We start from the raw sequence: 24,340 nt of genomic DNA, 5'->3' as shown, positions 1-24,340 counted from the left end.
GAGTTAAAAACTACTGCCCTAGGGAACATGCAATATAAAGAATTAAAAATGTCAAAGTAGAAACAAAAATTAAATAATATATTTATTAAATGGATGATCCTGTCCAGAGAGACTTTCGTAGTGCCAGAATGCTCATGCCATGTACTTTAAAACAAAAATATGTTCTATCTGGCTAAGTAAGCAATGACAGTGTTTAAATATTAATTGTCATCTTGAAGTGCACAGTATTATGAAAACACTGAGGAAAGTCGTGGAATAAAATGAGGTTATTTGCACCCACAGAAGGAAGAGTAATGGCATGGCTACTTGGGAACCATGAGGTTCTCATTAAAAAAAAATAAATATATATATATACACACACACACACACACACACACACACACAAACACACACAGATACTGTATAGCCTTCATTTAGAAGACCCCTTGAATTATGTTTGGTTCCTAGTAAGGTACTGGCTGTCATATGTGTGTGTGATATATACATGTATATATACATATATATGACATATACACATATGTGACATATACACATATGTGACATGTACATGTATACATATATGACATACATATACATGTATACAAACATTAAATATTTAGATAAGCATATATACATCCACTGTATATACTTATCTAAATAATTTCAACAGAGTAAACACATGTGAACAGAATGGCATTATAATATTATCGAGGGCAAATGTAACCTGGATTAATCCATAATAGATGTACATATTTGATCAATGCAAATTTGAGACTTTAAATTTTCCTTTTTTTGTGATATACAGTACATTATCACTTCAGCCTTGATCTTTACCACCTTCTATCAATTATTTTATGGAATTACTTCTTTAATTCCTTTCTCTACAGTTACATTACATGTCTAAGTTATATAGTCTTCAGAATTGACAATTAAAATATAAGATAATGAGTTAATGTGTTTATCACAACATGGAGATGAAAATGACCATGAGATGAAATGATAGCTGGTTTTCGAGTCAGGAGTCAAGTGAATGTTTTTAGAAATTAAGATGAATAAAATTGTATTTGTAAATGGCATTATACTTTCAAATGAAAAGCATATCATAACTGACTAAGAAATTTAACAATAATACAAAGACATAAAATCGGCAATAAAAAGCTGGTAAAGGTGTTTGTCTTAATTGTGCATATCATATCTCTTTTATTTAAAACAGGAATAATTTTTATCTCTTCTCTTTTTATGGAGACATCCTAAAGTTTCTGCAATTACAGTATTGCTTTCACCTAGAATGAGTTTCTATAATTGTATTACTGAAATTTGTTTCTATTGCAGTCATTATTTTTTTTTTAATATTTTAAATCTAGAAGTTGTTTCAAAAAAAATCTTATACCAGATCACAATGTAGTTTGGCAGAACATAAACTTTACTATTTTCTTTTTCAAATATACATTTCTATATGAAAATGTACAAACTTTTAGCTCTTCTGTATATTAGTAAAATAGACATCATTAAATACCATTTAAAAGCATTTAACAGGTTGTAATAGGTTATGGAACTAGTAATTTTTAATGTATGAAAGAGAATGAAATATTGTATTTTAACAGAATTATGAGTATACATTTAATAAATTTTAGGTTCAATATAATAAACTTATTTTTGCAGCTACAAAAAGGAGATTGTTTTACTGCAAAGTTCCTTTTTCTTGGAAATGCATTGAAACATCTCTAATCTTTTTCATGTCTTCTTTTTTCACCTCCAATCTCTAAGGCCCCAGGCTGTTCCATTTGCAGCTGTGTTTCTTGTTGCAGAGCAACAAGAAGAAACACCAGCTGTGCTGACTTTATTGTGCTTCTTGTTGGAGAGCTGATTTAGTTCTGCCCAAATATCTTGGGATGTTCACCCTGGACACCTGCCAAGATTCTAGTAGCCATTTAAAAATCATTACCCTGGGGCATAATGTTCGGAATGGGATCATTTCCAGAAAGTACAGCCAGCTCTCTAATTCTACATGGAACATTGCAGTACTCGTGAAGAGACACATTGGACAACTGACAAATCAGAAAGTAGACACAATTGTGCAAGTTTCATAATTTTCTTCTTTATTTGCATAAGTATTCTTCTGTGTAAGTTAGCTTTTGTTTCGTACAAATCAACCCATCCGCAATTTAGTGGCCACAAACAATATTTGTTTTATTTGCTCATAATTCGATGGGCCAGGCTGCTCTTCTGCTAGGGTCATACATTGCGCTGTAGTCATCTAGGAGCTCGAGTGGAGCTGGTGCCTCCCTCATCTGCAGTGGTGGATGCTGGTTATCAGCTGGTTTTTCTGGGGTCTCAGCTGGGTGGCTTGTCTCTGATCCATGGTATCTCATCTTCCAGTTAGGGGCCTGCTTCATGTGCATTCTTATGTCGGTAGTTCAAGAGGATAAGAGTCAAAATATTAAGGGTTTTAGAGAGGAGGCTCAGAAGTTCTGTTTTTCCACTTTTCCTGCATTCTGTTGTTGTATCCCCTTGGTTGAAGGAAGATATTCCGTAAATATTTATCGAACAAGTACATGATGTTCCTTTCCACCTACAATTACATTTAGAGGAAAGATTTTGTGGAAATATTGACTCTTAATTTTTGGAACATAATTGTTCCAATATCTGGTAAAATTGCATTATTGTTTCATTGGGTAAAGATTCTTTTTATTTTTTTTTTATATATCCTTAACTTTGTTGTAAATTAAAGAAAGGCCCAATAAACCAACGTAGTTTTTAACTCTTATTCAGTGATTGATGTGATTTACTAGATTGTGTTTTACACTTCAAGTGATTCCTGAGCCTTTCCATTTACTTTTTTTTTAACTTATATGTTAAGTTCAGCGATATAGGTACAGGATGTGCAGGTTTGTTACATAGGTAAACATGTATCATGGGGTTTGTTGTATAGATCATTTCATCACCCAGGTATCAAACCTGGTATCCATTAGTTATTTTTCCTGATCCTCTCCCTCTTCCTATCCTCTGCCCATTGGTAGGCCCCAGAGTACACGGTTACCCTCTTTTTATGAATGTAAATGTAGATCAGACTTGGAATTCCCTAATAAAACTGGTCGTTTCACAAGATAAAATACTTGACTAGAAGATATGTATTTTTCTGCATAAATTGGACCACATTCATATAGATTTAATTGGTACATCATGTTTTAAAAAATATGATAGCCAAAGAATGACTTTCTTGTTTATAGGACTCAGTGTAGAAAACTGAAACACAAAACAAACCCGTCGGAGGTTCTTAGCAGTTTAAAGAAGCAGGTTATGTGTAGGTAATTCTAAAAAATAGAATAAGTGAAATTATTACAGTGGTCAATGGATCATTGAGGTATATAATTTGGCTTTGGAATGTAGCACTTCTCTTGAAGTAGAGAATATCTTTTTTTGAGAAAATAAACATAACAAAATATTCACTACAATTGATCTTAGAGCAACTTTGGCTTATTATTTTAGCACCTCTCACCTTTAATTATAAGTTACTTAGAAATCATCTGATATTATACTGGTCTGTAGGTCCCTTAAAAATATGTTTTAAAAATCTCAGTATCATGTACACCTAACATAGTGTCTAAAACTAAATAGGTAATAAATAAAATATAGAATGAGTAAACGCAGATATACATTTTCACAGAGACTGAGAGCTATTATTAAATGTGACGTTTTCCTGTATTTATCATATTCATCATATTCATTCATGAATCAATTTTCTCATTAGAATCATTCTTATTAATTACATAAATTGACTGGAATATCACACATATAGATCCTAATAGTAACAATTTATGTTGTTTTCTTCTTATTGAGGAAATAGAATAAAGCAATAATCTCAAAATTGACACTTGTCATAATTCAAATATCACTAAAAATATTAATCAGTCTATGTTGTTGTCCCTATATTTAATCAAAGCATATGAATTAAAATTGTTTGTATCATTTTATAAGTTGAAAAATATTTTAAGCAAAAGCTGAAATTATGGTATTAGGACATATACTGAAATTTTATTTTATTTAAACAATCAGGATATGTGATAATCACCCTCACTTTTAATTGAACCTGATTTCTAATTCTGTTTGGATAATTTTTTTTTGGGGGGGGCACATAATTTTGGATAGTTATGTCCATTTCTTAGGAGTCAGGTGTTCAGTGAATGCTCAGTGATCAGGCACAGAGAAAGCTCAACGTCAGAGATGTGGAGTTGGCCCAGTGATTAGATATAGAGTGAAGGCACCAAGATCATATCTGAAAATAACACACACATACAAAATGACTAGGTTTAGTGTGAAGGCATAGTGACCAGGCATCGAGTGAAAATGACACAGCAGTCAGATATAAACATTGCAGTCAGGTATAGCTGGAAGGTGCAATGGTCAGGTATAGACAGAAGGCAAAATGATCAGGTTTAGAGAGAAAGTACAGCATCAGATACAGTGAGAATATACAGCAATTGGGTATAGAATGAATGCACAGTGATTGGGTGTAGAGAAAGTCATCATGATCAGATAGAGAGTAAATGCACAATGGTCAGGTATAGAGGGGAGACACAGCAATTGGATGTAGAAACAAAACACTGTGAAGGTAGAAGGTGAGGGCACATCACTTAGAGAGAAAGCCCAGTGTGGAAGAAGACTGGCAGTGCCATCACGGGTCTCTACTGCTTTCTACCAGACTTCCATTTTCCCAGTGGTTTTCAGTGATCAGTCCTTGATCATCATGAATTCATTCTCTTTGTCATAATTGCACATCTTCTTGAAATCCTCTGAGTTTCAGCCAATTTCACTTCCCCTTTTAATATATAGAAAAATTTTCTTGTACTCATACTCTGGCAAGGAGAAAACTTTGAAATCCTGTTTGGATATTTTTGTCCTGTACAAGCTAAATGGCCAATTTAAAGCTTCCACTACTGTGCCACACGGAAATAACATGGAATATTGTGGAAGTTGCGACCTTTCATAAAGGGGGTGCTACTCTCCAAGTTTATCACAACAGTCCATGTAGATACCAAGAAACAAGCACCCTTACACATAGAAGCAAATGTGATGGCTTTTGTTATATGCAACTGTTTGTGGTAATTTATTATGTAGTATAGAAAACAAACACACAAAAAAACACAAAAATCTAAATATGCAATAATAAGCAATGTGGAATGTAAGCTAGCTACAGAAATTATATTAAACATCTATTATTTTAATTGTATTTATTATATAAGTATATATTATAAAAGAAGAGATCAAAGTATTTGTTCTTTGTCTTTCAAGATCAATAATTTACTAGATTATTACTCTGTAGTGATTCTTCTGTGTCATGTCTCCCTCATATATGAAGCTGTCTATATTTTTTAATTTTTTTGAGACAATATCTTACTCTGTCCCCCAGGTTAGCTAGAGTGCAATGGCATGATTCTGACTCACTGCAGCCTTAATCTCCCAGACTCAAGTGATCCTCCCACCCCAGCCTCCCACCTAAAGGTGTGTACTATCATGCCCAGCTAATTGTTGTATTTTTATTAGAGACAGGGTTTCACAATGTTGCCCACACTGAACAAAATTTTAATTGTTACATTCAAGTGTTCTTTATTAGTGGATTTTGAATTCTTGTGTTGTATCTTAATGTAAATTTTCTGGTCCATTATTTCAAGTGCTTTATTCAGAGATACCAACGTAAATTGTTCACTTAATTTTCATAGTTGTCATAAATACTCAAATCATAAATGTCTCATCCGATTATCTCTAAAATTCTTTTAATTCTTTTCTCCAATTAAGTTACCTGAATTTTCAAAAAAATAGTATTTTACGTAATTGTCATGATTCCAAGCGACATTTCATGAACTCTGTTCCACCATGTTTAATTTTCTGTCTTAAATATACATTTATATAATGTAGTAAGCCAATGATATTCTACTGTCTATACTTTCATTTAACTGGTTAGATGCTTTGCAAACACTCACCTGTGTTATGGAGGGTAGTGACTCAGCAACATTTGCCTCCGAGGGAGGACAGCTTGCAACAAAGCCACACCAGCCCAACCACATTTCAGAGTATGTGAGTGAGAAATCCATGACAAATTATTGGGTGGGGTAAAAATGCATAGTGTTTTGTTTATTGTATGTATATATGTATAAAATTATAGCCCTTTGAATGAACAGAGATAGAGTTATAGAAAGGTATACAAGACAATGTTAAGGTTGCTTTCCTTAAGAGAAATAGCACTGGACTTGTGTTTATATTTCTTACCAAGTATAGGTGTGACTTCTCTAACTTAAAATATCCGATATAATCAATACATTTAACAAAAAGAGATTGAATGGAAGTGGTTCCCTACTGTCTTTTCAGCAGAGATATAATAGCAGCACTTAGGTTGTACCTGCTTTATAACTAAAAATACACTTGGAATCAGATTGCATGTGATTAAAGCAACCACTGAGACTGCAGTTGACAGCGACATAAAGAACCTGGTGATTCCAAGCGACATTTCATGAACTCTGTTCCACCATGTTTAATTTTCTGTCTTAAATATACATTTATATAATGTAGTAAGCCAATGATATTCTACTGTCTATACTTTTATTTAACTGGTTAGATGCTTTGCAAACACTCACCTGTGTTATGGAGGGTAGTGACTCAGCAACATTTGCCTCCGAGGGAGGACAGCTTGCAACAAAGCCACACCAGCCCAACCACATTTCAGAGTATGTGAGTGAGAAATCAACTTTCATTGCTTAAAGACTCTAAAATTTAGTGTGTGTTTGTTATTGCAATATAACTTACTCTTAGATATATCTTTCTGATATATCACCCCTTTGACATGTCAGAGACCATATACCAAAAAGAAACCATAAATATTTCAAAAAGAAACCATAATAATAAGATAGGGTACCAAGAGTGGACAAGAGATTCCAAAAATTCCTAGAGCACTGAAGACACTGAAATTGGATTAATGGGCAGGAGGTGGGTGGCGTGGGGAGATAGATCAAATGAATAGCCCTAAACATTAAAGGAGAACATTATCTTGTCCAAGAAAGTCCTTGTAAATACAAGATACGGAGAAGAAACTGGGAAAGTCGCCCGGACAACTTATTAAATTGAAGCTTTCGAAACAAGAGTTTTTTTGGGTGTTTTTGTTTTTTTTAATCTCTTCTGTACAATCTAAGAAACTATTTTTATTCTACCATAAGGCCTTTGTTGAATTTTTCTGAGGATGGATCAAAAAAGGAATATTGTGACACAAGAATTAACTTCCAGTAAACCAAAACGTCCACATCACAGGGGAACAAAAACAAAATAAAATAAAACAGCTCCTATCAATAGACAAATATCACAAGTCCCCTCTTCTGATGCAAGTTACTCCTGCTTTGGAAACAGAAGAGTACTCAACCAGCTTGGAAAGAATATCAATGCATTCCAGCCACACTTACTAACAGGTAGCATTCCAGTTGAGAGGGGAAAACATCAACTCAGTTTTTAAATGATAATGTGCTATTATCTTTCAATCAATCAGCTGTTTTTCCTTTTTTTTTTCTTTCATTTTTTCGGAAATAAAGCAACAACATAAAAGACAAGGATTAAAATGAACAGAATAATGATTCACTGCGGAGAACACTGTGAAATTTTGTTGCATTCATTAAACAAGAACAGCATGAAGTTGACGCAGGACTTTTCTCGCCCCCTTTGCTGGACTTGCAGCAGGGGTCACTCCATCTGCTTAGCCCACTGCACTCAGCCCCTGGCAGGAGGGAGCATGTAAGCGAGGAAGTGTGGGGTCTGGCCAACTGCTTTGAGCATCAACACAGGAGCAAGCTCTGTGTGAAGCTGCAGTCAGATCAGGTGTGTCACCCTGAGGGGAATTTGATGATGCCCAGGCAGTGGTGCCTGTGACCCCCAAACCCCAGAGGGGTTTTTACAGTGTGCTAATTGGCTGCCTGCTGTCCAATGGAAAGAGACATGTTAGCATCTCAGCCTTTTGCCCTGCTCTGGCCCATGACTCCAGGACTCTCATGGCTCCGGGACTGACTTGGACTTGCCGTTGCTTCTGTCATGTGAGGCAGCTGCCCTCCATTGGCAAGGTCAGAGGGCCAGTGCTATAGACTTTCTGGGCACCTTCATTCAGTGGGTCTCATGCTCTTGTCCCACATCCAAGAAGAATGAGGTCACACTGATAGTTGAAGGGTAGTGAAGGCAGAGAATTTTATTGAGTGACCAAACAGCTCTCAGTGGAGAGGGGATGGGAGGGTTGGCTTGTCTCTCCTGAAGTCAGGTCATCTCTCTGTGTGGCTGAGTCCACAGTTTTTGTAGGCATAGGTTAAATAAGTGTGTACTGATCCATTCATGGGTTTGGAAAAAAGGTTAAAACAAAGGGACCAGTCAAAGGTGGGAACAGTGTAAAAACAATTAGGAAAGGGTAGATATATGTAAAATAGGTGTAGGGTGAAGCTCAATCAAAGGAAAGCACTACAAAGAGGAAGACAGATTCTTAATCTGGTCTGTGAATTTGACTTGTAGCTTGGTCTTCATGCTTTAAACTGTCTTTGGCTTGAAGATGAGATTTCATGGGATACCCGCCCCTGGTCTGCCTAGGATTTCTCTGCCTCCTGCCTCTATCATTTCCTGCTTTGAAGAGGTGCATCTAACTGCTGTTAGAATAGGGATCATGACCGATATTAGCTACTTCCTGCTGACAGGGGATGCTGTTTTGGGAAAACGGAACTCAGATTCCCCTCAGAGGCCTATCTGAGGGTTCCTGGTTAAAGGGAGCTGTCATCCGAGGCTCCAGTTGTGTGACCACTTAAAGTTTGACAGCCTGTAGGTGAGAAGAACAAGTTTTACAAGGTTAAGTATGCATGGATCAAATATTAACTCCTCACACAAAAAGGAGTTAAAAGGAAAGAATCTAGTGCCAAAGATAACAGATATAAGAGATTAAATATACTAATCATCCTGAAAACAATATTGTGCCCCAAGCTGTTTCACCCTGGTGAAAGAAATTAAATCTTAGATAGGAGCAATTAAACTTTACAAGAGAGATAATTGTTTTAGGAAGTAGATATTCCCATTGGTTTTCAGGATTAAGGAGTCCTTCATAAAGATACCTTATGGGCTTAATTACGATAAAGGCTAAACAAGAAATGCTTGATTTTGATGATATAGCTGTGTCACAGATTTTTTTATTTTTTATTTATTTATTTTTTTGAGACAGTGTCTCACTCTGTCACCTAGACTGGAATGCAGTGGCATGATCATAGCCCACTGCAACCTTGAACTCCTGGGCTCAAGACCCTCCTGCCTCAGCCTCCTGACTAACTGGTACTACAGGTGTATACCACCACATCTGTATAATTTTTTATTTTAAAAACTTTCTTTTTTTGGCTGGGTGTGGTGGTTCACACCTGTAATCATAGCACTTTGGGAGGCCGAGGCGGGTGGATCGCGAGGTCAGGAGATCAAGACCATCCTGGCTAACACAGTGAAACCCCGACTCTACTAAAAATACAAAAACTTAGCCAGGCGCAGTGGTAGGCGCCTGTAGTCCCAGCTACTCGGGAGGCTGAGGCAGGAGAATGGTGTGAACCTGGGAGGCGGAGCTTGCAGTGAGTCGAGATCACACCACTGCACTCCAGCCTGGGCGACAGAGCGAGACTCCATCTCAAAAAAAAAAAAAAAAAAAAAAAAAAAATTTTTTTTTTTGTAGAAACATGATATCTCTATGTTGCCTAGGCTGGTCTTGAACACCTGGGCTCAAACTCCTGAGCTCAACTTGGCCTCTCACAGTTCTGTTATAGGTATGAGCCACTGCACTAGGCCTTTCTCATAGTTTTAAAAAATACATTTTTTTTTAAATTTTTTGAGACAAGGTCTTACTCTGTTACCCAGGCTGGAGTGCAGTGACACAATCAGGGCTCACTGCAGCCTTGCTCTCTGATGGTCAACTGATTCTCCTACCTCAGCCTCCTGAGTAGCTAGGACCACAAGTGTGCACTACCAAGTCTGGCTAATTTTTGTATTTTTTGCAGAAACAGGGTTTTGCCATGTTGCCCAGGCTGGTCTTAAACTACTGAGTTTAAGCAATCCACCAGCCTCAGCCTCCCAGAATGCTGGGATTGCAAGTGTGAGCCACCATGCAGGCTCATGAATTAATTCTTGATGGTGACACCTTTACTTTCCACTTCATTAATTAAGTAAAATGGAAGCTAATCTCAAGAAACCATCTCTAAAACATATCACACATAAGAGAGATAATTTATAGGATACTTTGACAACAAATATTTGAGTTCTTAAACATTCTCTCTCTCTCTCTCTCTCTATATATATATATATATTACATTCTCTCCTAAGAAATTCATCATTTCATTTCACATGCAATAAACAACTCTCTAGATGATGTATTTGTCAGGTTCTAATATGCTGAGTAATTCATGTTTTTGAATGCAAAGGGCATCCAGATTCTCATTTTAAAGTACAGATTGAGTATCCCTAATTCCAAAATCTGAAATCCAAAATGCTTCAATATCCAAAACTTTCTGAATGCTCACGTGATGATGAAGATGACATTGTTTAACACTGAAGAAAAGTTCCTATGTGATGAAAATATGTGATAGGGTCATTGTAGGAATAGAGTAGTGTGCATTTGTAACAGAACAAAAAATCTTGTCCATCTATAAAATCAAAGATGTAAACAATTGCTAATAAGGCAAGTGACTCTAGAGAAAAAATTTTAAATAGCCATCTCCAGAGGAACCATTTCCTGGTCCCTCAATTGCTTCTGATGTTTATTCTCTCCTTAAAAAGTACAGTAGACAGTAATCTTTTAGTTTATTGTTTAATGGCTCATATATGTAGTCTGGTGATGCTGTTCTTCTACTTAGCTACTACAAATGCATTACTTTTTCACTGCATTAATTGTATGCTTTTTTTTACCATTTAGTACTTCTGTGTGAAAATGATTGTTTATCAGTAGCATATAAATTCAGAGTCAGAAATAGTGGTGATGCCAAACAGCCAGAGATTGTCCACATAGGTGGCTGAGATAATGCTTTCTGATGGTTAAATGTACACAAATATTGTTTCCTTCACAAAATTATTAAAAGCATAACTTACTTTCAGTCTATAGAAATAAGATGCATATGAAATTTAAATGAATTTCATATTTAAACTTGGGTCCCATCCCCAAAATATCTCATTATGTATATGCAAATATTTCAAACTGAAAAGAATCTGAAATCTGAAATGTTGGTCCCAAGCATAAGAGATATTTAACTTGTACTCACTATATTAGCATCAAATATAGAATCTAACCTTTGTGTTTCATAGTGTGTAGTCATTACTCTTCAAAATGGGTAAAGGACCATTGGGGAGAAATCTGTTAATACCTTCTGTGTCAGTCAAAGTTCCAGCAGAAAAACACATCAACTGGTGGTTAGACAAATAGGAAAAATTGAGAACAGGTTACAAAAATGGAGGGACTGAAAAGTCAAATAGTACCCTATGAAACAATCACTGCAACAGTAGGGCTCCTTTAAGGCTGAGAGGTGTAGTGTTACCTAAGCCCAGAACCTGGATCTTATAGAATGGACCATGGTAGGGCACAGCTGAAAGGGAGCTGGAACCACTGAAGTACTGCAATCTTAGTCAGAGAAATCATCCGAAGCAGAAAGAAGGTGGGAGGGAGACAGAGACAGAAAGGCGGAGACAGAGAGATTGACTTATTATTGTTTTTCAATTTCCGTCTATTACTTCCCCTTATTCTGTTGGTAAGAAAAGCTAATCAATATCAATGACAGGTATTAAGTTTCTGCAAGCAGAGCAGAGCAGGACAGGGTAGGGAATTAATTTGAGATAATATGCAAATATACTTGTAAGATATGTAAGACTAGTGGGCACATGATCAGTCCAGTCAGTTTTCACCACAGCCATTTACTCTGTACAACTATGAAGAGAATCATGAACATTCTACAAGACTGCAGAGGAGCACAACAGTGTTGTTAGTACCTGGATATTACTGCCTTCTAAGTATTCTGCCACATACTCTTATTTGACAAAATGGATTTAGTGCCTCGGCCTTTCACTATGGGAAATGTGATAGAAAGCTTCTTCTGCCCAAGTAGATGCATCCACAGTGTCCTTATACACCATCAAGGACCACACAAAACAATTGCAGAAAATATTGTAAGTATTAAACAAGATTCAGCAGATCTTGACTGGGTCGAGTAATAGCGTATATGAGAAAGACTGCTACATATCAAAATAGATAGGGCTGGACTTGAATTCTGCCTTCTCCAATTGTCAACTAAACAACTTTTTTGAACCTCAACTTCTCTGTGGGTAAAACAGTATTAAATGTCATTTTCTCAATATTAATGTTAATTTAATTATTTTATTAAATTCAATGGCTTATAACAGAGGGCTACCACATCATTGGCACTTAATACATATTATTTCCCTGATTATTATTTTTTCCATTTATGGAGCAGAATATAAGTTGTACGTGTGAATGTGAAATTTCACATTAGTTAGTTCCATAAATAAGATCTTATTGAAAGTGCACAGAAATTAACAATTGCTGTGGTTTTATAGTTAGTACACAAAATAGTGAATGTTGTTTTGGTACTCAGCCCAGATGTTTCATATGTGTACTTGCAGAAATGTTTTTCTTTTCAATCCAATGGCTTGAGTGAATACTCAAAACTTTATAAAATTACACAATGACTAGAATTCAGTGTTATTGGTCGTTGGTGAAATTACAGTTCTCCTGTATAGAATGAAATTTAAGTTGTGTCTTGACGACTATTGCTTTTTCACATTCCCTGGGAAATTCTTCTGAGAATTAAGCCCTAAGAGATTCCTTCAGAGAGGTACTCTGAGCCTTTGTAAATCTCCAGCTTATTTTTACTCAAAGATCTTATTCAACATTGAATCTCTTGAGATTTTAACAGAGCTGTGAACCCTGATGAGTCATGCATAACAATTTGTAGTCTCAGAGAGTATTTGCTTGGTATAAAAATGCCTTATTAAATATTTCAAATTGGTTTTTAGAAACTTTCCAGGAAGTCTACTCTTTCTGTTTCTTATTGATGTGCATCTGTGCAAAATGCATGCTATTTATAAAGCAGTAGTACCAAAAAACAAATGAAAAGAATGAGAATGACACAGGGCAGTCCCTAAAGAAAATAAGCCTTAAGTTTTATTGTAGAAAAGATATCTTGAAAGCATTCTCATATACTTAAATCTTCCTCAGATTTGTGTAAAACATCAGCTGAGAGAAACTAATCATCAGCATGGGAACAGCTAACTGTGTGCCACAGGAAATATTTAACATGAAAATATTATATACCAAATAACCAATGAAACTTGAAATACAACATTTTTGTAATTATAGTTTTTAAGGGAAACAGTTTCAAAATATAAGAATGTTTCTAAAGCACTTTTGAAAGATATTTCTTTAATTGAGAAACCAATTATCTAGAGAGAGGAACTGTTGGTTTAATATCTATTCATCAAACCTATATAATAATTCCCAGAGAACATTAGATTCCTATTTTAATATTCTGGTAGAATAATGGAAATTTAGACATTATATATTTCCATTTTGAAGTCTTGCACTGTAGAGAATTTTTTTTTTCTTTTCTACTATGCAGAAAATTTGGGCACACAGTATGAATAAAGAAATTGAATTATTCAAATAGGAGACTTTTCTCAGACAGAGATGTAAATACTGAGAATCTGTTTCACTTGAACTTTTAATGAGTGATAAAATTCATTAAAATGCCCAATACAATACATTAACTAACTTTAAAAATGTCAACAGGCAGATCATTAGAAGTGTCTGATCAAAAATATCAGATATTCATCTTTATTTACTTTAATCTATTTGTAACAATAACTTTTTATCTCTCTTATGATGGATCTGGTTTCAAATATAATACACAATTTTTTTCTTGACTTATAATTTCATAGTTTTGCCCAGATTAAAAAGCAACTAAAAATTATGAGAATAAATGTCAGTTTTTCCCACTGAAACTCTAGCACACCATCTTCATTTGCTAGAGTGGCCCTACAAAAGTGCCACAGACTGGGTGACTGACACAACAGAAATGTATTATCTCACAGTCTGGAAGCTAGATGCCTGAGAACAAGGTGTCAGCAGTTTATTCTCTCTGAACAGAGAAGGGACCTGTTTCACAGCTCTCCAATAGTGTCTAGTAGTTCGCTGACCATCTTTGGTGTTTTTGGCTTGTAGCCACATCGCCCTAATATTTACATTCATCTTCACATGGTGTTATCCCTGTGTATATGTACCTTTCTCCACATTTTTCATTTTTATAAGGATGCCAGTCAATGTAGATTAGGGCCAACACTACTCTGGCATGATCTTCTCTTAACTAATTTCATTTAAAAAGTACTATTTCTAAAGAAGGTCACATTCTGAGGTACGGGGGATTAGGACTTCAACATATCCATTTTGGAGGATGTGATTTAACCCATAAGATATACCTTGATTAGCTTACTTATTCATTTCCTTTTTGTTTATTGATTGATTGATTGATTGTCTTAGTTTATTTGGACTCATGTAACAGAAAGCCATAGTGTAGGTGGCTTAAACAACATTTGTTTGTGACAATTCTGAAGGATGGGACGTGCAAGATCAAGGTGCAAGCAGATTCCATGATGATGGCACACTTCCTGGTTCACAGAAGGCCATCTTCTTGCTGTGTCATCATATGGCAGAAGGAATGAGGAAGCTCTTTGGGATCTTCTTAATAAAGTCACTAATCTCTTAATAAAGAGGAATCTGCTCTCACACGGTATTTGCAAAAACCCTGCCCCCAAATACCATCACACTAGAAGTTAGGATTTCAACATAGGAATTTGAGGGGCACATGAACATTTAGCCTATAGCATTAATAAAAGCACACACTTTTTTCTAGTATAAAGAATTACTGAATATACCAAGTCTTACAATTTTCCATCTAGATTTCAAATAAATAAGAATTTAAGATATGAATATATTTTTCTTTCAGCTCTAAGCTTTCTTTCCAGTCCTACCTAGTAAAAGATCCTTGAACAATGGGGCAAGAGATTTCTTTTCCATCCCTGCTATTTATGTCCAACCCTGTTCTGTTCTCTGATGGGTTGGCATTTAGTTGGGTTCTGCTATTCATAAGTGTGTGTGTTCCCTTCAGTCAGCAATCTGATACTCAAAGTGGTAACCTGATGCCTTCAGGCACCACCGAAGTACAGTACACATAGTACAAGAGGCAATTTGTTGCTCTTTGCTTCACACACAAAGAAAATTGTGTGAGACTTCCTGTGCAGAAATGTATGTAGCTATTAATGACCATTCTTTTGGATCAGGGCAGAGAGTTACTATATATATTTTTTTGTCTGCTCTACTAACTTTCCTTTGTTACTTTAAACAATCACTTAGACAATATCACCATGCTACCCTTCTTCCTTTTTCATCTCCTTTTCTTGTTTTTCCTTATTTAACTTGTCACTGCCTTCATGTATCTCGACTCTCACTTAACAAGGCTAGACTTTTACAGACACCTCAAGCTAAACAGAGCAACTCTCTTTCTTTCATGTGGCAATTCAGCCTATTATAGCAAATGAGGAGTGATCTTGCACTGTTTGTACTTCTCAGCTTTTTGCATGAAATGGTTACCCAGGGACTGCTATTTAGATATTAAAAACTATTTAGGCTTAAATTGCTATTTCAGGGCCAGAGCTAATTTCAAAACCTGAGGAGTGTATAAGCCTAATTTTTCAATGGCCGTTATTCTACTGTTTTCTGTAGTTTTCCCTTTCCCGAGTCCCAGTAATCCCTATGTGCCTAGAACTATTAACACTTCTCTTATCAGATCAAAGAAAGATTTTTGTTGTTGGTGGTGGTGGTGGTGGTAGTGAGATGGAGTTTCACTCTCGTTGCCCATTTCGTAGTGCAATGGCATGATTTCGGCTCACTTCAACCTCTGCCTCCCTAGTTCAAGCAATTCACCTGCCTCAGCCTCCCAAGTAGCTGGGATTACAGGCATGCACCACCATGTCCAGCTAATTTTGTATTTTTAGTAGAGATGAGATTTCTCCATGTTGGTCAGGCTGGTCTCAAACCACCAACCTCAGGTGATCTGCCTGCCTTAGCCTCCCAAATAGTTGGGATTACAGGCGTGAGCCACTGTGCCTGACCTTCAAAGAAAGATTTAATTGAAATAATTTTATACCATTTTTAACCATATTTTAAGCTTGCTGCACATTTAAAGCCTAATCTGGGTACCTAACAACAGACTTTATTTTATTTTATTTTTTTCAGTGAGGTACCAATGAAAATGTCTTCAAAATCAACTTTTAGTTGTAGATGCCTACCTAGTGGTATTCTCTGAATAAGTTGGAGGGTTAAATATTGGTTATGGATCAAGTGTTGTGCCATCACATAAAAAGTCCCTAATATGCTATGTTAATAACTAATTATACTTTATAGTGGAAGAGATAGTCTGTATGTGACCAGCTCAGGACAGTTTGTGGTGGGAATTGATTTAATCAAGCCAGAAAGGTTAGTGGTATATTGAGAAAACTCACAGGACACACAAACCCAAACTACCTCTCTAATAATGGAGTAGTACAGAGGCAAGAACTCATCTTTGTCTTTAATACTTGTAATTTTGATACCGTTGTAGATTCACGTGTAATGGTAACATTTTGCAAATCTTTTTTTTTTTTTTCACAATGGTAAGATCATGCAAAACTATAAAGCAATATCATAACCAGGTTATTGAAATAGTAAAATCTACTGATTGTCATTAGGTTTCCCTAGATTTACTTGTATACATTTGTGTGTGTGTGTATGTCTGTGTGTACGAGTGAGCTTAGTTCTACAGAATTTTATCAGCTGTGCCTATTTGTATGTCAATTATCATAATTAAAATATTGAACAGCTCCAATATCATAAGGATCCCTTGTGCTTCCCTTCTATACCAAACTTCATTGCTCTAGTCTGTCTCCCAAAATCTCCAGAAAAAATAACTTGTTATTCATTTCTAATTTTTTTTTTCATTTCAAAAATGCTATATAAATGGGATCATAGTATACAACCTTTTGGGATTTACTTAATTTTCATTTAGTTGATTCCCTGAAGATTCATACAAGTTGTTGCATGTATCCATAGTCTATTCATTTTTATTGTTGAGTAATGTTTCATACTATGAATGTACCAGTTTGTTTAACAAGTCTCTCATTGAAGGACGTCAGGATGGTTTCCAGTGTGGGGCTATCATGAACAATGCCACTATGAATATTTGTAAGCAGGGTTTTCTGTGAACATCAGTTTTTATTTATTTGTTAAAATGCTAGGGCTGGATGCAGTGGCTCACACCTGTAATCCCAGCACTTTGGGAGGCTGAGCCGGGCGAATCACCTAAGGAGTTCACAGCCTGGCCAACATGGTGAAACCCCATCTCTACTACAAATAGAAAAAATTAGCTGGGCATGGTGGCAGGCGCCTGTAATCCCAACTTCTCAAGAGGCTGAGACAGGAGAATCACTTGAACCCAGGAGGTGGAGGTTGTAATGAGCCAAGATTGTGCCATTGTACTCCAACCTGGGCAGCATGAACAAAACTCTGTCTCAAAAAATAATAATACAATAAAAATAAAAAATAAAAAAGTTCCCTATTCAATTTACTGGGTAAATGTGTGTTTAGTTTTATAAGAAATTGCCAAACAATCATATTTCTACCCACAGTGTATGAGTGACCCAGTTTCTCAGCATTCTAAACAGCAGTTACTGTCACCATACTATTTTATTGGTCTATAATTTGAAATCTCTTTTAGACATAACACAGCTCTCATCCTCTGAGGATGGATAATTGCAAGTCATATTTCTTCTTAGAGTCTCATTGTTAAAATACTTTTTAGGGGCCAGAATCCTTAATATATTATAAATATTTATGATCTGCTAATAAGGATTGTTAGGTGAACTTGGCATATTAATTCTATTTTCTAGGATCACTTGAAGACACAGAACAAGCTTTCCCTAAAGTTGTGTCTGAAGTTCAACAAAGAAGTACAAATTTTCTCTTCTTTTTTTTTTTTTTTTTTTTTTTTTTTTTGACGGAGTTTCGCTCTTGTTGAACAGGCTGGAGTGCGATGGCACAATCTCAGTTCACTGCAACTTCCACTTCCCGAGTTCAAGCAATTCTCCTGTCTCAGCTTCCCAACTAGCTGGGATTACAGGCATGAGCCACCAAGCCCAGCTAATTTTTCTATTTTTAATAGAGACAGAGTTTTGCCATATTTGCCAGGCTGATCTCGAACTCCTGACCTCAGGTGATCCCCCCAGCCTCAGCCTCCCAAAGTGCTGGGATTACAGGCGTGAGCCACCACGCCCAGGCCTAGAAGTACACATTTTCTAGTTGAACAGACATTAGGTCCTGAATCATTGACATCATTACTAAAATAAAAAACTCTTAATTGTCAGTGCTTCCATATTCAAATACCAAAATGAATACAAAATTCCATACAAGATCATTTGATTGTAAAAATATTTTTACTTGATAGATAACCCAAATTAGTAGGTAGAATTTTCTAGTGACATGGAATAAAATATCAAGTGTGCACTATTAGATGATTCATCAGGTACATTTTATGAATAGATGTGAATTCTTAGATGAGCATTCTTACCCACTAATTCTGCAATGAAGTTGTATATCCCTTAATATATGGTTGTCATGTTATACTTAGATTAAGTTTTCATTTAGAAACAATTGAAATATTATATAGGTGTATCTAATTATACAAATTGGGTTTTAAAAAGTAAGCATAAAGGCATGAGCATACTACATTCAGTAATTTTATTACCTCAAAATATAGTATTTGTAATGTTATAAATGAATTTATAATTCATTTTCATTATAAAAAATCCAGTGCAATGTTGGCACTGTGTACGAGACACTAAAGGAATGAGATTTGAACTTAGTAGACCAGTTGGCTGCACACAGTGGCTCATGCTTTTAATTCCAGCACTTTGGGAGGTTGAGGGGGGCGGATAACCAGAGATCAGGAACTCAAGACCAACCTGACCAACATGGCAAAATCCTGTCTCTACTAAAAATAAAAAAATTATCTGGGCATGGTGGAGGGCGCCTGTAGTCCTAGCTACTCAGGAATCTGAGGCAGGAGAATCGCTTGAATCTGGGAGGCAGAGGTTGCAGTAAGCCGAGATCGTGCCACTGCACTCCATACTGAATGACAGAGCAAGACTCCATCTCATGTCTCAAAAACGAACAAACAAAAAAACAAACAAAAAAAGGAGACCAGTTATGTGATTCATTAATTATGCAGGTAATAAATAAAAAGAATGTGTAACACAGAAAATGAGTTGAATGGAGTGTTGTGATGTCATTGATAATTGAATGTCAACTCACCCACCTTCCCGACTTAATCACAAATCATTCCACCTCCACTTTTCAAAACAGTCATGAAACATGTTATATACAGCTTTATCATACCTCTGATTTAACTGCACAGTTAGTACCAATTTGATTTATTAGCACAAGCCGACCAAACCTTGGTTATGTTTTATTGCTTTTTTAATGAAAATCAAGAGAGACTATTCACAATGTTACCAGCACATAAAGAACCATGTTAAAAGGTTTGAGACCAATATTATATTTTAAACTCTCTTTGATTACAGTTGATGGCAGGGAAAGAAAGCAAGTAATATGTTTTATACATACATTTAATTAAATTTACTAGGACACAACCGTTACTGATCTCCATAGACATTTCACCATACCCATTTTCTGTGTTCAAATTAATCATATGCTAAATGCCATCACACACTAAAATTTGTTTTCCTGAATGCACAGGTACCTCTGTTCTACAGGTGACAGCTACTGATGCAGATGACCCTACCTATGGAAACAGTGCTCGGGTGGTTTACAGCATTCTCCAGGGACAACCCTACTTCTCCGTCGATCCTAAAACAGGTTAGTGTGTTTACACATAACTTGCATGCAAGCGTTTGCTACAGTAAATTAAAAAGCAATGGTTTTTATTTCTACATGCTCTTTTCCATCAGATAATGTGATTTTAACACATTTTAAACGTATCCTCACTTTTTCTAAAACAATGTAATGAAATAATTGAAAATAAATTAACCACTTTCCCTATTATGTTGATTATCCATTATTTATACCCATGCAAGAAAATGTTACATATCCTTCAATATTTCTGTAACACTTAAATAAATAATCTCTGTTTAAAACAAATATGGCATATTACAAAAGTTGAATGAGATTTTCAAATATATTATTTGCTCTGCTTATATGTTAGTTTTAATTCTTTGCTGAAGAGAGTAAATAGTTCTTTGAAATTTTCCTGCATAGATTTTGCTTGTCACATAAATTGTCAGATATACATACACACACACATATACATAATTGTATTGCACTGGGGGATTTATATTTCTTGAGTTGGCAATTTTTTCTAATGAGTAAATTATTCACCCCTCAAATACTGTGTTATGTAAAAAAATAAAATAAAATAATGCCAAAGACATAAATATTTTTTTAGGAAAAAATATAAATCTGCTCTCCTTTTATTTTTTACTGGCCAGAACATATTATATCAATCATATCATAAGACATTATATCAATCATATCATAAGACATTATATCACATCAATTATATCCTGTCATATCAGGCCAAAATGGTAATGAAGGCTGCTTAATAATGTATTACAGGATTTGCTACAGCAGCATAATCCAAAAACCATAAAAAAGCAAATGTCCCCATTGACAATCAATGTTTTGCTAAAAATTGAGTTAAGTAAAACTCATTTTTAATTTAGACAAGTGTTCAGTAACAAATCTCAAGTTTTTCTAAAATTTTGAGGATATGCATATTTATAAGATTGATGAAGTAGAGAGAGATCTAGGATATTCCAGCAGCACCCTACATCCTTCCTGACCGCGAGATGCACTCTGAATTAGATCAACATGTGGCATCTCCAAGTAAATGGCATAGCCACATAACTAATGCAGAAAGGAGCTATTTTTTATCATAAATATCTCTTTATACCTCTATAACTACATAGCATATAACCCATTTTTCAGGGAACCCTGTTCCATAAGTCTACAGATTATAGATTTGTTTACCAATGTGTTATGTGAGACACATCCAACTAAAAAGATGTTATAGATAAGCACTTTCTCTCTAGCTAATACCACGAGATTGTTTACCAAAAGTTTTGTCATTATCATGTTTATAAGAGGATTTGATTGGGTCCCTTGCCTTCTTTCTTTTCCTGGAGTGCTCCAACATGGAAATATACTGGCATGAATAGATCTCAGACATACTTGCTTAACTCTTTCTTTCTTTTTTGTACCTTAAAAAGAAAACAACGTAGAACATATATAGATATAGAAATGAAGAATATACACATGAATATATATATATTTCCTTATATGCATTATAATTATAGAATAGATTGTAATATGTAGTTAAAGTGAAAAATAGAAATAGGGATATAATAAAATAAATAACATAATGCAACTGCAGTTTCTGTTAGTTCCAAGGTATCACTTAATATTTAGGAAAACATGCTTATTAATCCAGTAATCTAAGTGGTGGCACAAAAATGTACATATTTATGATTACACATTATTATTCCATTAGAAGAGCTTAGAATTAGTTGAAAAAGTTTGACATTCTTTGATGGTGATATTTCACATTTTGTTCTATTTTCCCAATAATGATGTTTGCTTCAAATATAAAATAAGTATAATTCCTACCTTAAAATACTTATCTCCCTAGAGGAAAGAAACAGGGATACTATTTCAACTGCCTTGTTTGGAATTATACTAACACACATGCATGCACATGTCACACAGGCATGCATGCATAAAGACACATGCACACAAATATATGACATTAGTCCATTAACGATACCATACAAAGCCAAACATTTATTTATAAAGAATGTTAGTTACCTAATAGCATATTGCCGTGATATAAACATCCTTTATGAATTTTTTTAAAAAATTCTTTTACACGTTTTATGCATACAATTGGCTAACAAACATCAATTTTGTGTGCCCATGTGCCTGAATGTGAATGTTTGCATATGTTTTGTGAGTAAATACATGTATGTGTATGCACTTGGATGCATAAATCAGGTCACTGAGAGTGGTGTTCTAATAGCGTTGGACTGCTATAGCTTGTGATTTGGGGGAAGCAAATATATCAGTAACATAATATGTAAATACAATGTGCATTCATTTATGTACACATATTACAGTTTAAGTGAGTACTTCATTAAACAACAAAAGTAAGTTTATCTCAAGTATAAATAGGCTGCTATTCAAATGCTGCTCTACACAATTTTCTTTGCTCTTGCATTTCTTTGTTCCTTTCTTCAGCGCTTTAGTGTATTGAATAAAGTGCATGCTTCCACTTTAATATGTGTTAATATCAGTATTATACTGACTAATGCATCATGGGAACCTATGATTATCTGTCCTACTAGGTCATTAAGGGGCAAAAGTGTTTTTAAAGATCTTTTAAATATGCAAATATCTTAGAGTTAGACAGTTTTCTGTAGAAAGTGCTAAGTGGGGTATAAAATAAAATGTTCATTAGTCTTCACAAACAACAAATTTGGCAATTTGTGCTTAAAAACCCGATTACAATGCTATTAAACATCCTCAGAACTAATGAATTTAGTTGAAATTGTGCAGAAAAAATGACTGGAATAAACTACCAACATGCTGAAAACCGAAGAATCAGTTATGTTGGATGGCATGTTATATAAGAAGTATGGAAATAGTAGTCACTTATAATGGTGTATATTAATAGTATCACTCTAATTCCATTCCCCTAATTAGCATGACTCCATCTCAGCATGTTTCCAGTTATTTTCACTGAAGACCAATCATAATAAAACGTAACTTTTGACACCTCAAAACGTAGACTTAAGAATGCTTATGAATAAAATCAGTGTTTGGATTGGCTTGTTTCCATGAAAGATAAATTTTATTAACCATTGTGATCTTCCAGAGACCTTGGCTTCCTATTTTGTAAACCATCTCTGAATAGCTGTATCCAGAAAATGAATTGTGTGCCTGTTGAGTTACTATGTGATACAGAATTTAAATTAATAATATCTGATGTTTTTTTTAACACTGAAATCTTATTTATCAGAATGGTGAAACATCTTGTGAAAAAATTTATTGTTTTTAATGACTTTTGTTAAGATAATTATTTTATGATTTGTGCTCAATGTATACCAACAAAGGATGAATGTGCATTAAAAAGTGATGGTTTAACATTAACTACCATTTAAAAGGTGCAGGGGACTACGATGATAAAATATAAAAGATGTGCTATTTCTGGCTAGATTCATTGGAAGAAAACATTTTTTTACAGTTATTAAAGAAAACATTTTACTATCTAAGGAAAGAGCTAAACCTAAGCAATGTATTTTGAGGAAGGCCAGTGAGTGAGAAGGTCATTTTAAGTGATCAGAAAATGAAATTCAAGAGAAATCTAGGATGATGGTTCTTTATTAGCACCACTCAAATCTCAGTCCTATTTCAGTTAATATAGTGTAAACTGAGTTAAAAATAAATCATTATTTCAAGGTTTCCGTGCCTCTTCAGAAATCACAAAATTTTTGACAGGTGATGACTACAAAAACTGAATGATCAAATTCCTACACAAAGGGCTTAGTTCCCATAACATAGGTCAGAGCCAGAGCCAGAAATCTACCACGTATCATTCCAGGGCCTTAGAAACAGAATGGAAACGTTCCATTTCGTTACAGAATGGAAGACCAGTGTGTAGTTTTTAATTGGACGTGAAAATCTCGTAATGCTCATTACCTGAGCATCAAATGTCCATTTGATGATTCTCTGATTGCTGTTTCATAATTAACAACTTATGAACTACTTAATATTATTTTTGTTAGTGCTTATAATTTAAGCCATGCCTGTGCCTATTTCATGCAAATATATTGAATCTTCCTGATGACCAATTCAGGAAGCCTGAAAACCTGAATTAAAACCTGATTTCAGGAAAAATAGAGGAGTATACTGTTTTACAAAATCCTAGTTAAGCCTCCCTTACAATTGTTGATAGTAGTCAGTATCAGCTCTTTTGACCATAATTAACATGAAATGTATAAATCATTGATAGTCAATAATGGAGTTCATACATTTGTGTAAATGGTTCTCATAGTGGGTTTTTTTCACATGCCCAGTAAATACTACTAAGTCATTTATTTATTTTCATATTTGTGTGTTTATGTTTTAAACTCACGTATCAGTTTTCATGTAATGTTTACA

At 35.0% G+C, this 24,340-nt stretch overlaps 1 protein-coding gene across 10 annotated transcripts in view; it reads left to right on the top strand.

Moving 5' to 3' along the window:
• The window catches only part of CDH18 (cadherin 18), a 1,104,333-nt gene that overhangs the window by 840,506 nt on the left and 239,487 nt on the right, over positions 1 to 24,340 (top strand). For all 10 annotated transcript variants that reach the window (XM_017959458.3, XM_017959453.3, XM_021940114.2 and 7 more), the window contains one exon: positions 19,865 to 19,984. In XM_017959458.3, the coding sequence (XP_017814947.2) occupies positions 19,865 to 19,984 (120 nt within the window). The remainder of the gene's footprint in view (positions 1 to 19,864; positions 19,985 to 24,340) is intronic.

This window comes from Papio anubis, chromosome 5 (assembly GCF_008728515.1).
Source record: "Papio anubis isolate 15944 chromosome 5, Panubis1.0, whole genome shotgun sequence".
Classification (NCBI taxonomy): domain Eukaryota; kingdom Metazoa; phylum Chordata; class Mammalia; order Primates; family Cercopithecidae; genus Papio; species Papio anubis.
Note: the sequence above shows the minus strand (reverse complement) of the source record. Positions and strands in the feature narration are given on the sequence as shown.